Raw genomic sequence first — 15,409 nt, 5'->3', positions numbered from 1 at the left:
CTCCAATCAATTCCTGATTCGACTCATATCATTGATACAAGTTATTCTAGTACCTCTGTGTTATTCTAGTACCTCTGTGGGACAAAGTTTGACAAACTTGCTCTAGTCAGATACTTGCAGTTTTGCAGTTATAGACAAGTCTCTTTAGTTTGAGGTATTTTAGAGGGCCAGGACAAGGGGGACTTGGTGGGGTAGCGTAGAGTTTTACAACGCTATATATATATATCTTTAGAGGACTGCTGACTGATTTTTCCTTTGGTAGGGGCATGGGGTGATTTATTCATCAAAAGGATGATCCCTATCTTGAACATATATGATGCTTGGTTTGCTTCTGTACCTCTCAATTTGTCCGTAATTTTTACTCAATATGAGATGTATTGTAGTGTTTGCTTTATCTTCTGTCAATGCATTGCCATCTTTAATTCAATACTCTACATTGTTGTTTTAAGGAACAAATACTAAGAAATTAAGAACACTTAAATTTTTCACTTTCATCTGTCGGTCTAACACTGTAAAATCTTTGTCTCAACGTAAGTTTTTCTAATAATGTTTTTTTTTTCTCTCTCTATTATCGCTTTTCACACACCTCTGTGTTACTTGACAACATATCGTGAGTATAAGAAATATTCAAGTCTGAGTTATCATGCTATACTTTGATGCAAATTAAAACTGCAAGATTTCACGCTACTGTATGACCTGATTTAAAACAAAATAAAATAAAGAATCTACGTGCGAAAAGACAACACAAATGTCAGGTGTGTTTTTTTAATTCTTTCTCCAATTATAAGATATCAACAAAATTAAGATCTTGTAAACCAAACTATCGATAATAACATTTCAATTTTTCTCAGAAATAGCAATTAAATACACCAGTGACTACACGTGGGTGGGGGAGGGGTGAGTGGGTTACTGGTAGTTCAGGAGTTTGTTCAGGCCTCTTCCAGGACAATGTAATAAACTTGATCATACTGGAACTTGAATTTAATGTCACCCATGTTTGAATGAATAGCTGGCGACTTAAGCTAAAATGACCAAACGAACAACAAAATGGGACAGATTTTACCTTCCCTGTTCTAGAGGGTCTTGTCCCAACAACACCACCCTCTACATCGTAAACATACCAAACTGTACACTGTTATATATACACTGTTATATATGAAATAAATGTATATAGTTGCCTTCAGGCTCCATGAAAAGTTTGTATTAATCTTCGATGAACACGTCATATGTTAATAATAGAATGTTATGTCATATCTACGGTGGCTTAATAAAGACATACATAGTAAAGAAAACAATTTGAGATAAAAAGTCAAAATTTAGAGATTTGGGGACACTTATTTTTGTTTACCTATGTCCTTATTAAGCCACCGTACATATCAAAGCAATGAACTTCTTATTTTATCAATCCAGTCTGCTAGCTTAACTAATTTGATATACAAGTTAAATATATGCCTGGGTATATGCTTACAAAATAATGAAAACATTTCTTTTTTTTTTCTTTTTTGGCCGTATTTTTGTTTTGATAAATAATGTGTACGGTATTTCATATCATTAAATATGTATTCTACCTCTTCACTCTGTTCCATCGTTGCTGGATGCCTACACAGAATGGGAATTAACCATAGAGAATTCCTGGGAGCTGATACATTCATGTGTTTTACCACTAACATACTGTTCATAAATGATGTTCAGAAAAGTAGCAAAACAAACAAGGTTTAATGTGATCCAAATTGTATCACTAGAAAGTCTTAATACATCCTTAAACGGCTTTCTATATTTGAGTTTGTATTTTGTTCATCAACTGAAAAAGAAAATGCAGCCGTTCTAGGTGAACACTGGATGTTTCAAGGACATGGGTGAGAGAGGGAGATGGGACTCCCGGAGGTTATGAAGTTGGGTATACTTTCCTCTGAGTAGCACATTTGTGGATCAGGAAGGTCCTCATGTGAAGTGAAGGGCTTTATATGCGGCGGAATTAACACTGATCTGGAGCGATAACAGCTGGGCACTCCGGAACCGGTAAACCGGGTTCACCGTTAAACTGGATGTCAAGAGAAAGAGTCAAACTCCCAGCATTATTTCTTGCTGTGCATTTGAAGGCTGCTCTGGGGTTGGCTACCAGGTCCCTTAGTCCTACCGTCTCTGACGTGAAGAAGAGTTGGATAGGATCCAACCCGAATGGCGACGGTATCCAAACCTGCCAATCAACCTGAAACCGCGGTGGATCTGCGTTTACAGGACACCGTACTAGAAAAGAATCCATGTTTAGGTAATTTTGTCGTAACGGTCCATCTTGGAAAGGAAGGCATGCAAAGTCATCTGGCCGTAGTTCAAAGATTCGACGTCCTTGTACCGCAGCCGGGGTTCGGCATGCCGGGGGATCATCCATTGTGTGATTAACCAGTCGGTTAGCTGGGGTTATAATCCAACGAAGATTGCAGTCACAATGCCAAGGATTATCGGAGAATCGTAACTGCCTTACACTCCTTGGTGACTGAAAATCTTCAGTCAGGGTTCGGATTAAGTTAGATCGTAGGTCAACTATAGCATCAAGTATGCTGACTCCTTGAAATGTTTCTGGATCAACACGACTTATCAGGTTATTTGTAGCGAAGAACTGAAATCTCGGTAGAATCACGTCATTACCACCAGCAAACATATTTCTGGTCAGTTCGGTTAACTGGTTGTGCGAGATATCGATAGTTATCATCCCTCTGATGTGATTCAAAGGGATTATGCTCGACGGGAATGTCTGTAGAACATTTCTGGATAAATTCAGTACAAGGTAGTCTTTCCCATCGTTTGCATCAAAAGTACCAATGACGTCACTGATACGATTAGAGCTGAAATCGATCACATCAACCTCTAATCCCCTAATAAATTGGAATAATCGATCTATATCCAAGACACTAATCCCATTATTTGAATAATCAAGTCGTGAGAGTCTGTCGAAACTCGATGGTGTGGTGCCAACAGGCAGTTCGTTAAGATTGAGGTTACTACAGTCTATGACGTCACTAGTGCAGAAGCACGCTGTCGGACACTGTGCATGAACCCTTCCAAGAAGCAAGGCAGTACAAAGGATTAGAGAGAGGGTCATATTTGTCTAGTTTTTGTTCTGTTTTCCTGTTAGAAAGTTCTCTAAATAAAATGAAGAAGAAATAAAAGTTACTGCATGGCCAACTTTGCCAACCAGTTTTCATTCAGTTCTCATATTACTGACATAAAAGTTACATCCAATTTCTTGAAGAGTGTTGCATATTGACAGGTAATTATTGAACGGACGTAACAACGGCAAAATAAACAATGAGTCAAAACAGCGGAGCCAATGTAAATATAACTTGTTTAATGTTTCTTAAAGAAAAATCATTCAAAAGAAGCCTGCTCTTTGGAAGCATAGCGTCACCATAGTCAACATGACCTCATTGTCTTCACGCCAATGGCCCCGCTCCTATCATCATCGTGAATTAGTAAGCGATTTATCATAATTCATACTTATGTAACAAGTAGGGTACAAGACTTGTGGTGTACTTATGAAGAAATTAAATATATACCAAGAACAAAAAAGAAAGTTTCCTTGGTGAATTCTGTTTTCACATATTTTTGCAAATGATGAAAATACCATGTATATTCCTCTAGAAGCATAAGGGCACATTTTGATATTTACTAGTTGGTCTGGGACTTAAATCAGCAACTTTAAGCCCATAAGTAGCCCTCAAGGCAATTGGAAGAACTAATGCAATTATAAGAAGCAAACGCGCAATCGTAAAAGTAAAACTGGGAAAGCAAAGCACCACTACACCCCCACCCCACCCCACCCCACCCCAGAATCCAATATCTCTTGTAACACTACATTGTAAAGTAGGCGACAGCTAGATACGGTACCTCAAATAAGTAACAACAAACCAGTATACTTTACATCTCTTCCGGTTATTTGTACGTTTTCCTAACAAGACATGAGTAACCCAGTGCTTAGCCTAAGATATTATACCTTTCTAACGGAAACTGAAATAACACCTACTTAAAGGTAGACACCAAAGCCAGTAACACCCACAGTAAACAACGGACTGTTGTAGCCTATATAGTAAATATGGTGCTATGCTACCCATCCTATGCATCACATGGGTATATGGACCACGGCATCTACTGTATACGGGCTACGTAACATGGATATAATTTCGTCTCAAAAGGAATTTTCAAGATAGGCCTATGATTCATATTTTTAACTGCTGTGCTCGCTATGTAAGGTAAACTGTGTAGTTAGAAGCTACGTTCAGATCAGAGTGACGTTGGACTAAAATTTGCTAAAAGATTCATTACATTTTTTGGTAAGAGGAAAAAAAAAAACATTGGGACCTTTTAGGTGGTTAGTAGGTTTCCTCGAGATATCAACCGTTTGGTTCTTAATTTAGTGAATTCCTAGTTTATGAAACCAACAAATTACCAACAGATATCATTTGAGGTAAATAATTGAGGTAAATAACATTCCTTACGTTACATGCCAAATCGTGGAAATTCTCAAAGTGATAACATTTCAAAGCTTACCTGCGGCTCGTTGTTTCATGGAGCGACAATTGTTTGCAAGTATCGGCGAGTGTCGAAGAGTACCAGCGAGTATAGATAAGTATCACCACGTATATGTGAGTATCAGCAATCGCCGTATAGTATTCTCGAAGTCCAGAGAGGATAGCAATCGATAAATATGGGTAATAACCGGCGAATATAAGTTGAATGAGAGGGCGAGTTTCGACGAGTCTCGGTAATTGTCGGCGAATATCTGTGAACACCGGAGAGAATATAGAAGGATTGGTACGCCAGCGAGGCTTCTGCGAGTTATGGGCGATATCGGTGGTAATGTTTGATTTGATGTTGTTGCGAGCGTCTTCCAACCCAGAATGAGGAATCGTTTGGTTAACTTTGAAATAAATAAACCGTGAACAAGTTTACTCTCTTACGGTTGAAGTCACTTTATATGGACGGTAAGTGATGTGGATAGGCTGCAGCTGATTGCACATTCATAATATAGGCCTACTTTGCATATAGATATATATGCGACCTGCAAACATCTCTTATGACACTCCGGGTAAATGAACGTTACAGGTGTGTTTGTTGTTTTCGCGCGGTTTCCTTTTCTTTCAGACCGAGTTATCAAAGAAAAAAAAGAAAGAGTGAACTGGTTTTTGCTGAGGTAAATTTACGATTGCCCTCATTGTAAAGTTCATTATTCTGAAACCGAATTCTGCTGTTCAATCCAATTATAGTTTTGACACTTAAATGACTTTGAAAAAAAGGTGTTTATTTGCGAGACACAACTCCATATTTGGTAGATGTCTTCATTCTATATACCTGGAAACTTGTCCATACCTGGAAGGTTTATCTGGGGTAAAAAATTCGTTTTTTTGAAATAACCGTTCAAGAATGAATAAAAAACAATTAAAAGATACACACTTCAGTAACCATGGCGATATAACCAAACTTAATATTCCTAGGGTCCTATATTTGTCCTACTCAACATCCCCCCGAGAAGGAGAAAAAAGTAAACCAAAACGGACGAGATTCAATTTGTGTCAGCTCCCTATTGTAAATACAAAATATCTTTTATAGAGGGCGCATTACTTCAACATTACCATATATCAATGATTTACAATCACTTTTCTGCAACTGGTAGGTAACGTTGGGTACGCGCTTAGTTAATGAAGTTCAAAGGCGGCGGAACCCGGGGGGGGGGGGTGGACAGGGGGCATATGTCCCCCACTTTTCCTCAGTTAAAAATGTGTCCTTTGTTTTACATAAAAATTGTACTCTTGATCACCTTATTAGGTCAGCGAAATTTAAGTAAGAGATCTAATCCTAATTTAGAACTATTAAAGAAAACTGGTTCCTTGTTTCCCCCAATTTGCACATTGGATATTGTAGTGCTAGTATGCATTTTTCCTTGAGTTGGGGGGGCGTTGATGGAGTGATGTGTATACCCAAATAAGGTAATACAATAAGAGTTATAAAGGGTACTAAATATCAGGCTACATCAGTCCAATCAAATTTCTGCAAAGTGCACGCCCTTCGACGTCGGTGCCCCCCCCCCCCCCCTAGATTAAAAGTGCTTCCGCCGCCCTTGATGGAGTTTAATTATGGCTAATTGTTTAGGAAAGATACACGAATGTTGGGAAGAAGCGAGTAGTTGGCTCTCTTGTCGTGAACTTTGCGAGGCTTCCACATGTTATTGTTTACCCAACATGGTTGTCTCATCTATGTTTATTTACCGAATTTAATCGACAATCCTATATTTCCAAGTACTGACCTGACAAAGAGAAATATTGTTGGGTTTCTGATGCAGGGGACCATTTGATAGTAGGACATATCAACATTGTAAAGAATTCTCCTGCAGTGGATCAAGGTCTGCATAAAGAGTAGCATATGACCTAAACGGGTCCGTTTGGTGATCAGATCTGTCCCACATTCTACCATTCTAAGGAATTCTTTCACAGCGGACCAAGGACTCCACAAATGGGAACATTTGACGGAGGCAGACAGAGGGGTCTTTAATCTTGGGGATCTTTTGATCTGTTTCGCATTCTAATATTCCAGAAAAAAATCTCATGCATGGGTATGGACTGAGCAATGTGAGTAGTATGGAGTTGGGCGGAACAGGGTGACGTTTGATGGCTGCCTGTGAAGTAACTTAGATCAATCATGATCTTTAGTCTCCTATTGATATTTTCATCGAACACAGGGACTGCGCAAACCTTAAGGAGAAGGGATGACATAGTCTAGTCTGTATAGGGAGGAAAATATTCATTATACAATACATTTAATACAGTAAAGTCATATACGCACTGATCACACACACCGTGATACCGTTAGAACCACGGTGTGAGAGGTGTCAGGTACGCTATACGGTTTGTACTGGTATCATGGTATGGGTTAGATCTGGATTTAGGTAGTGGAGCTGTTCTTTTCTCTTTCCCCCATGCATGTTTGTTATTTGCCGCCATCCCTCCAAACTGTCATGTTTCACGCATGTTGTGTAAGATAGAAGTATATAAATTAAGTTGTCAAGTTTGCAATTTTATTAACATGGATAAACGATAAGGCAAAAGATAAAGAAATAAAGAGGGCATCGGCTGATCCAATGCAACTGAAGCATGAATCTATCTAGAGTTTCTTCCGTATCACAGGCTTAGATGAAGGAAACTGTTGGCCTTGTGAATTGATTGCAAAAATAAATAAACACTGTGTTTTTCAGTCTCAGAAATACTTGAAACCTTTATAAATATTACAAGCTGATCTATGAACAAGACGCCGGGTATTCTTTTGTCAAACAGTTATATCAAAGAATTAACAGTTGGAACCTGGAAGGTTAGGGCTCCATAATAATACACTTTTATATATTGTAATTATATGACGAAAGATATGTGTTCATTTAACTCAGTCAGAAAACCCAGTTGAAAAACCCAGTTGCAAGCATCTTAAAAAACCTAGTTAAAAAACTCTATTTGGAACCCAGTTGAAAAACCAAGATGGTCCCCTGTTGGAAAAGCCAATTGGAACTCATTTCCAGATACCCAATTTCGAAATATTGTTTGAAAATTTGGGGATAAATGCAGAAAGAAATCTTCCAAACACTGTTTATTACATATTATAAAGATATGCCTCGTAACGTTCGTATCTGATAAGTTAAAGTTACAATATATGTGTCTGGTAGGTATTTGTAATGCCTTTATATTAGTTCCAGAATATCTGTTATCTGGTATATATATATATATATATATATATATATATATATATATATATATATATATATATATACCTAACTCCAATGATAAAGATTAACAAAAGCCTTTCATGGTTGTTATTCCAATTGCACGGTTCACTGTTGCAAAAATTTTTGTTAAACCTTTTTATGAGCCTTGCAATTATTTTTGTATCATTACGTATAAGAACTTCACTGTACACGGCTCTGTGCACTATTTGGCTTTACTTTGCACTTGAACGATTATTGAGACGACTTCCGCCATTTTGTTTAGTGTTAATATCTGCGACATCCTACACGGTGAGCTTTCATTTCCTTCTTTATTTTCTAATAATCTGTAGTCTTTCCTCTTCTTTTCAGAATCTTTCATATCTAGGAGTTAAGCTCTGCTGAATAATTTTAAGGAGTAGACAATGTCCATCACGGATTATTTCTGGGGGGCAAAAATATTTCATTTTTCAAATTCCAAGCTGGACGGGAAGTCACACGATGCTTCAACTTTTTGTTTGTCATTTTCTTTTTTATAAGATTGTGTTCTTACTGAAAGAACGGTACACAAAAAAGAAACAATCAATTCCGTTCTGTATTCGCTTAAAAGAAGTTTGTAAAGAATTATGTTTTTCTTTCCACCTAAACATTTTCTTCTTACCTTCTTTCTTTATTTGATATAGTATAAACAGTATTTCATCGATGAAAACATTGTCTCTGACTTTTGCTAAGCATGAAACTTCACTTCTGGAAAATAGGTATTGTCAATTACATGCATTTAAATTAATAAAGAGATAAACAAAATTCACTAATTATTTAGGCATTTGGTAAGATCAGAATATGTTTCAAAGATTCGAATATTGACCTAAATTTTTACCAATCCATCTGTTGCACAGGAGAAGAAAACCTTCACCACGTCGCCAATACTATAGAATAAAACCAATTTTAGAGCAGGAGTAGAATTTCAAGCTATTTATTGGCTAAATGCCCTATGGATGTTCCCTTCCTTTTGTAGATATAAACTCTTGCAGTAGACATTTTTATGAACATAAGCACATGATACGTAACTAAAAATTAAAGAAATAATAACTGATGATAATCAACAAATGTGATTGCACTGCTGCAATAAGCCTGTAGAGTAAGCGGCGTCTGCTGTAATTTAGTAAAGTGACAGTGGAAACTCGATTACTGTCACAGTTTCATTTTTTTAGCAAGAAACTAAATGAGTGAAATCCTTTAGGCCATTTAATGTTACATTACCATCATGTCATCACATGTTTCGATTTAGGGATACATGTAGATTACTGTACTTATGTAGTAACATCAAAACATTGCATAGTTTCCCTATAGTTTTCCAATGAAATACTGACGATGACTGGTAATCAAACCGTTAGTCACTGACCGACTGACTGGTAATCTAACTGTTAGTCACTGACCGACTGACTGGTAATCTAACAGTTAGTCAATGACCGACTGACTGGTAATCTAACCGTTAGTCACTGACCGACTGACTAGTAATCTAACCGTTAGTCACTGACCGACTGACTGGTAATCTAACAGTTAGTCAATGACCGACTGACTGGTAATCTAACCGTTAGTCACTGATCGACTGACTGGTAATCTAACCGTTAGTCACTGACCGACAGACTGGTAATCTAACCGTTAGTCACTGACCGACTGACTGGTAATCTAAGCGTTAGTCAATGACCTACTGACTAGTAATCTAACCGTTAGTCACTGACCGACTGACTGGTAATCTAACCGTTAGTCAATGACCTACTGACTGGTAATCTAACTGTTAGTCAATGATCGACTGACTAGTAACCTAAGCGTTAGTCAATGACCGACTGACTAGAAATCTAACCGTTAATCACTGACCGACTGACTGGTAATCTAACCGTTAGTCACTGACCGACTGACTGGTAATCTAACTGTTAGTCAATGATCGACTGACTAGTAATCTAAGCGTTTGTTTCTGACCGCCTGACTGGTAATCTAACTGTTAGTCAATGATCGACTGACTAGTAATCTAAACGTTAGTCACTCACCGACTGACTGGCAATCTAACTGTTAGTCAATGATCGACTGACTAGTAACCTAAGCGTTAGTCAATGACCGACTGACTAGAAATCTAACCGTTAATCACTGACCGACTGACTGGTAATCTAACCGTTAGTCACTGACCGACTGACTGGTAATCTAACTGTTAGTCAATGATCGACTGACTAGTAATCTAAGCGTTTGTTTCTGACCGCCTGACTGGTAATCTAACTGTTAGTCAATGATCGACTGACTAGTAATCTAAACGTTAGTCACTCACCGACTGACTGGCAATCTAACTGTTAGTCAATGATCGACTGACTAGTAATCTAAGCGTTTGTCAATGACCGACTGACTAGTAATCTAAGCGTTTGTCACTGACCGACTGATTGGTAATCTAACCGTTAGTCAAACTGACTGATAATCTAAGAGTTAGTCACTCACCGACTGACTGGAAATCTCACCGTTAGTCAATGACCGACTGACTGGTAATCTAAGAGTTAGTCACTGACCGACTGACTGGTAATCTAACCATTAGTCACTGACCGACTGACTGTTAATCTAACCGTTAGTCACTCACCGACTGACTGGAAATCTAACCGTTAGTCACTGACCGACTGACTGGTAATCTAACAGTTAGTCAATGAGTTGCGTCGCTGGTATTAATTCGTATTGGCTTACAAAGCTATAAAAAAATACGTAATGAACATCAACGTCTTCTGTCTTTAAAAAATGGCAATATTTCAGAGATTGATCATTCAAAGTTATCCTAAATAACTCACGAGATATTGGTCCAACCATACATGCTTACTTTTCAACAAGCAGTTTACTGCCCCATCGTAACGTTGTTATGATCAGTGAGTCTTTAATTTTCATTTCTAGTACTCCGTAATGACTGGAAATATTTGGAGGCTCAGAGCCTTTCGGGAAGTATTTTTATTTGAAAAGTTAGGAAACTTTTAGCAATTATTAGCATGCAAAAATTCGGGGCCAATACTAATGATCTTTAAGCATCGTTTATTTTGTTTGATGTTTTAATGACTGAATTGCCAATTGAGACAACCCGAATAATCGTATTTTTACTTTATTATTTGAAAATTAACTTTAGTCAATCTAATTCACTGAATCGGCATCGTATTTTAGCATAAGAAATATTTTACAAAAATAGCAAACTAAAAAAAAAAAAAAATTCTTTTAAATATACCTTTAAGAAAGGATTTGGATTGTGCATTTATATTTAGTTCAGTACAGATAGGTTATACTGATGTGGAATATGTCTCACAGTTAACAGATTAAGACTGTCTTCTAAAATGATCTTATGCCACACCCACATCCCTTCTTTCGACATTGTCCAAATAATCTCAATATACCGTATCGTGCGAAATAACATTGTTACAAGTTTCACATTATTTGTATTTTTTGGTATTAGTGTTCACTTCATATTTTATGTTTCTTTCCAGGTCATACTTTAGTATCACAATGAAGACGCCCTCTTTCTACAGGATCCTGGCCATACTCCTTACCCTGGTAGGGATCGTTCATTGTCAGCTGCCATGTCCCACTGTTTGTTCCTGTTATCCTGATCCTGTATTGAATACTGGGGTAATTGACTGCAGTAATCGCGGTTTGACATCCATACCGGATGATTTGTTTTATCCACCAGGAGGGTTTATTGATAAGGTAGACCTATCAAACAACATGTTGACTACACTAGATATCGATCGGGTGTTCACGTTTCTTAGAGGTAACCGGGTCGAGGTACTTGACTTCAGTTCAAACTTAATATCTGACGTCACTGGAACCTTTGATGCAGCCTTCGGGAAAGATTATGTAACGCTGAATCTGTCCAGTAATGCATTCACTTCTTTCCCGAATGAGGTCATTCCCGTTACACACGAACGCAGCCAACTCATTCTTGATTTCTCGAACAACCGGTTAACCGAATTAACTCGACATATGTTTGCTGGAGGTAATGATGCTACCCTGTTTGGGTTTGAATTCCTCGCCAGAAATAACTTAATCAATCGAATAGATGACGAAACCTTTCAAGGTGTTGCGACCGTAGATACAATTCTAGATTTGAGGTCCAATCTCTTGACTTCTCTCTCACCGACCTTCCAAAGCCCAGCTGGAGTCCAAGAATTGCGTTTCTCGGGTAACCCTTGGAACTGTGACTGTAATCTTCGATGGATTATGGATCCTATGCGATTTCTCGTCAACCAAACATCGACGGATCCTCCTAATTGCGTAACACCAGTTGCCATTCAGGGTAGACCTATATTTAGTCTAACATCAAATGAATTTACCTGTCTACCATTCCAACAGGGTCCGCTTCAAAGAAACATTGTCAACCAAGATAGCTTTACTCTGAGTTGTCCAGCTTCAGCCGATCCACCCACACCTGAGATCAGCTGGACTGTCTGGTTACCCTGTCCTAATGGTAGTGACCCACTAGAGTTGTTTTTCACCTCCGATGAGATTACTTTGAGTAATATCGACACTAATCCCAGGGCGGCGTTTAGATGTACAGCAATTAATAACGCTGGAAGTGTGAACTTCGACCTGGATATTCGAGTCGACGGTGAGAAAGGCATAGATATCCCAGTAAATATACCCTCGTCATCCCATAAGCCCATTTATACACCTTCTTCAGGGAATACTTTTTTTACCACTGGTCATAGTCCAACACCGATGTACATCACAGGAGGCATCGTGGTCAACGAAACGTCATTACCAATAGGACTACTGTGTGGTCTCGTCGTTGTAATTGTATTAATGATTATTTCGTGGTGCGTAACAGGTTTTACGATTCATCAAAACTGGAACCTAAAGAAGAAGTGTTCATGTACGGCCCAGATAAAATCATCGAAAAACGCTCCATCTGACCAATATAAACCATCAGTTTCTGGTGTAGAACCAGCGTCATACTACAATATCAAGAAAAGGCAGAAGAACGAGATGGCGGGAACTCCTGGTCATCCCCTTTCACTGGACCTTCCTCAGGATGAGTATGAAGACACTGGACACATGCCGCAATCGATAAAGCAGTTACCCGTCAAACCAGCTGTACCGCCCTCTAATAAGGCAGGTGTTAGTTCAGGCACGAAACCCATGGTAAATGACAGTGCTTACTATTACATAACTGATCAAGAAAATGCTTACTTAGAACCGAAAAATTAACTGATATGAGGGTTGAGACGTGTTTAAAAAGATATTTGGATTATTAACAGTGTTAATTTAGACGTTTTCAAATGAACTTGAAATTCATTTAGTAATTAAAGGAACAACACCATTTTACGCGTGATATTTTGATATAAGTTACTCAAATACAAGTATCAACTTACAATCTTTTCTTCATAGTGATCGGATTTTGATGAGTGAAAGACGAACAATATTTGTTGTATCTATTTCTTGGGCTGGTGTGGTTTGTAAAATGTTTGTTCATTTAATTCGTGTATATAAAATGAATTAGTGACTTTTCAGATGTCTTGGAACGTCTTTGGAGATTAAATCAGGGATAAAAGAAACTCACAAAATAAAAGGCGACATTTCGAGATTAAGCTTCGCCATTGTTTATTGTACTTCCAACGTTCAAACTAGGCCACCGCATAACATCAGAAGTATCTATATTTTCTTCTACGAAATGATTTTTGCAGAAAATGCTGTGACAGACGTACGTATTTTCCGTACGTCCGTCACGCGTACGTCCGTCACATTAGTTTTGTTTAGATACACAATGTTTTCTAAAATGTTAATCACTACATTCCTTCTAAATTTAATGATAAATCCCATATACACAGACAGGGAGTTTTATGGTTGTTCCATAAGCATAACTGTAGAGGTATTCACACTGCATACTTCAGTGTCAACTATCAACCAGCATATTCTGTTATTGGTTAGTACTTGGTAATATATCAAATAAATGGCACGTTAATGAACTACATGTACAGTATGCTATTGCCAACATTGATATGACACTTTCATCTAAAAGCCTTGTTCACATTAGAAAAATGCACAGAGGGGATCCGATCGAATCATATCCCCTGCTCGAGATCAACATCCCAGTATAATCACTCTCCTACTCATGGTCAAATCGCGACATGTTGGTCCCCTGTTCTGGGGGATATCAGTTCCAGAGTGTGAACACTCAGGACCAAGGTGACCGGAGATCAAGGTCAAATTAACTCCATAACACCATGCCTGTTTCACGCACTGTTAATCAAATTAACCATGAACATATATGTAACTATTAGCTACAAATTCGTTTTGTTTTCGTGACAACATTGTTTCTTTGTAATTCTGCCATTTATTCTTCCTTCTGTCCATAAGGTTTCCTTTGATATTCCAACATATTTATTACACCGTGTTCAACCAGTTTTGAGCAAAATAATAAATCAGTTTTGGTAGGAAGATTGTCAAAGGTTCATCGACAACTGTTATTGCAATTGTTAGTATTTGTTACTGCTGTAGTATGCATGTTATTGTTGTTATGTAATTTGTTCTACATTTGCTACACGTTTGTTACTTTCTGTGTTGGGTTTCTGGTATTATTATGTGGGAGAAAAGTTTATTTTGAAACCACATGTGCTCAGAGTTTTATGTGTTGGTGGACAGAGTTACCAGAAGGTTCATCCTTAACTTCACAGTGTTTGTGTAAATTACTTTATTACATGTTCCAGGCGCGTAGCCAGGAATTTGCTAAGGGAGGGGCGAAACTGTAGATTCGGCATTGCAAACTATATAAGCGTAGCGCCACCATAATTGGCGCGAAGCGTACAAGAAAATTTTGGCTAAAAATGCCTCCCAGGTCGCTGGAAATGGCACTTCCCAGGCCTTGTAAGTTGCATCTTAGCATTTTCTCCTTTGCAAATACTAGCGATATCATAAAAACATTAAAACATTTTTTTAAAAATATGCTCAAGGGGGGGGGGGGCGGGTGCCCCCTTCGCCCCCCCCCCCTTGGCTACGCGCCTGACATGTTCCATAGTTGCTATACTAACCAAGGGTGTGCCTCTGTATCTCGGTGTCTTAACAATAGATTAAGAACTATTGCCAGTTATTGCAGTCACCTCTGAATAACTTTTTGCACTCCATAGTATGTACACCATGGTTAACACTGAATTCTTTCACATCAAAGCTTGAATATCCATTGCATGCAGAAGTTAGTGACACTCATCTTTATAGAAAATGTACAATACACTTTGTGCATTCGCACTTCTATGTGAGTAACCCTACAAATATTGTGACTTCCTGTCCAGAGTGGGCAATCAGAGCTGGAGCAGGACTTCAAGTGTGAACACTATCGGAGATTTTGGTATAACATATATGTGGTTAAATTGTCAACACAGGACCAAAAACGGGATCCAATGTGAATACAGCCTAAGAATTCCTGAAGCAATGCAACATACTGCATCACACATCTGAAGTTCTGAAATTCTTGTTTGTTGAAAAGTGCTGCTATATCATGCATACAAAAGCTTGCAGTACATGTATTTTAATTTAAAAAATTGTCACGTGTGAAGAAAAGTGAAAGAAAAATGGTTTTGGTGTTCATGCCATCCTAATGTTAATAAAGGCCCATCCTTCTGACCCACTCTGACGCACAGAGAACTTCAACACCCTAGGGGTCTT

At 38.2% G+C, this 15,409-nt stretch overlaps 2 protein-coding genes across 3 annotated transcripts; one reads left to right on the top strand and one right to left on the bottom strand.

Moving 5' to 3' along the window:
• Positions 1 to 262: 262 nt before the first annotated feature.
• On the bottom strand, positions 263 to 4,988 carry LOC139968652 (leucine-rich repeat and fibronectin type-III domain-containing protein 4-like). Its single transcript, XM_071972901.1, has 2 exons — positions 4,546 to 4,988; positions 263 to 3,141 (listed from the first exon to the last, which is right to left on the bottom strand). Exon 2 carries the CDS (start codon positions 3,098 to 3,100, stop codon positions 1,976 to 1,978), a length of 1,125 nt encoding a protein of 374 aa, XP_071829002.1. The 5' UTR covers positions 3,101 to 3,141; positions 4,546 to 4,988; the 3' UTR covers positions 263 to 1,975.
• A 2,954-nt stretch (positions 4,989 to 7,942) lies between these two features.
• Positions 7,943 to 14,658, top strand: LOC139968639 (uncharacterized). Of its 2 annotated transcripts, none has more exons than XM_071972841.1 (2): positions 7,943 to 8,050; positions 11,239 to 14,657. In XM_071972841.1, the coding sequence occupies exon 2, from the start codon at positions 11,258 to 11,260 to the stop codon at positions 12,956 to 12,958; it is 1,701 nt and encodes a 566-aa protein (XP_071828942.1). In that variant the 5' UTR covers positions 7,943 to 8,050; positions 11,239 to 11,257; the 3' UTR covers positions 12,959 to 14,657. The 2 variants fall into 2 exon arrangements, with proteins under 2 accessions (XP_071828942.1, XP_071828941.1); XM_071972840.1 differs by lacking the exon at positions 7,943 to 8,050 and adding an exon at positions 8,151 to 8,496 and having other exon boundaries at positions 11,239 to 14,658.
• The last annotated feature ends 751 nt before the right edge of the window (positions 14,659 to 15,409 follow it).

This window comes from Apostichopus japonicus, chromosome 6, assembly GCF_037975245.1.
Source record: "Apostichopus japonicus isolate 1M-3 chromosome 6, ASM3797524v1, whole genome shotgun sequence".
Taxonomy (NCBI): domain Eukaryota; kingdom Metazoa; phylum Echinodermata; class Holothuroidea; order Aspidochirotida; family Stichopodidae; genus Apostichopus; species Apostichopus japonicus.
This window is presented reverse-complemented; position numbering and strand designations above follow the sequence as displayed.

Bases quoted from the DNA above. Each gene is read 5' to 3' on its own strand.
- LOC139968652 (XM_071972901.1), bottom strand. From the start codon at position 3,100: ATGACCCTCTCTCTAATCCTTTGTACTGCCTTGCTTCTTGGAAGGGTT.
- LOC139968639 (XM_071972840.1), top strand. From the start codon at position 8,441: ATGAAAACATTGTCTCTGACTTTTGCTAAGCATGAAACTTCACTTCTG. The intron at 8,497-11,238 runs GTATTGTCAATT...GTTTCTTTCCAG, and splicing joins ACTTCACTTCTGGAAAATAG to GTCATACTTTAGTATCACAA.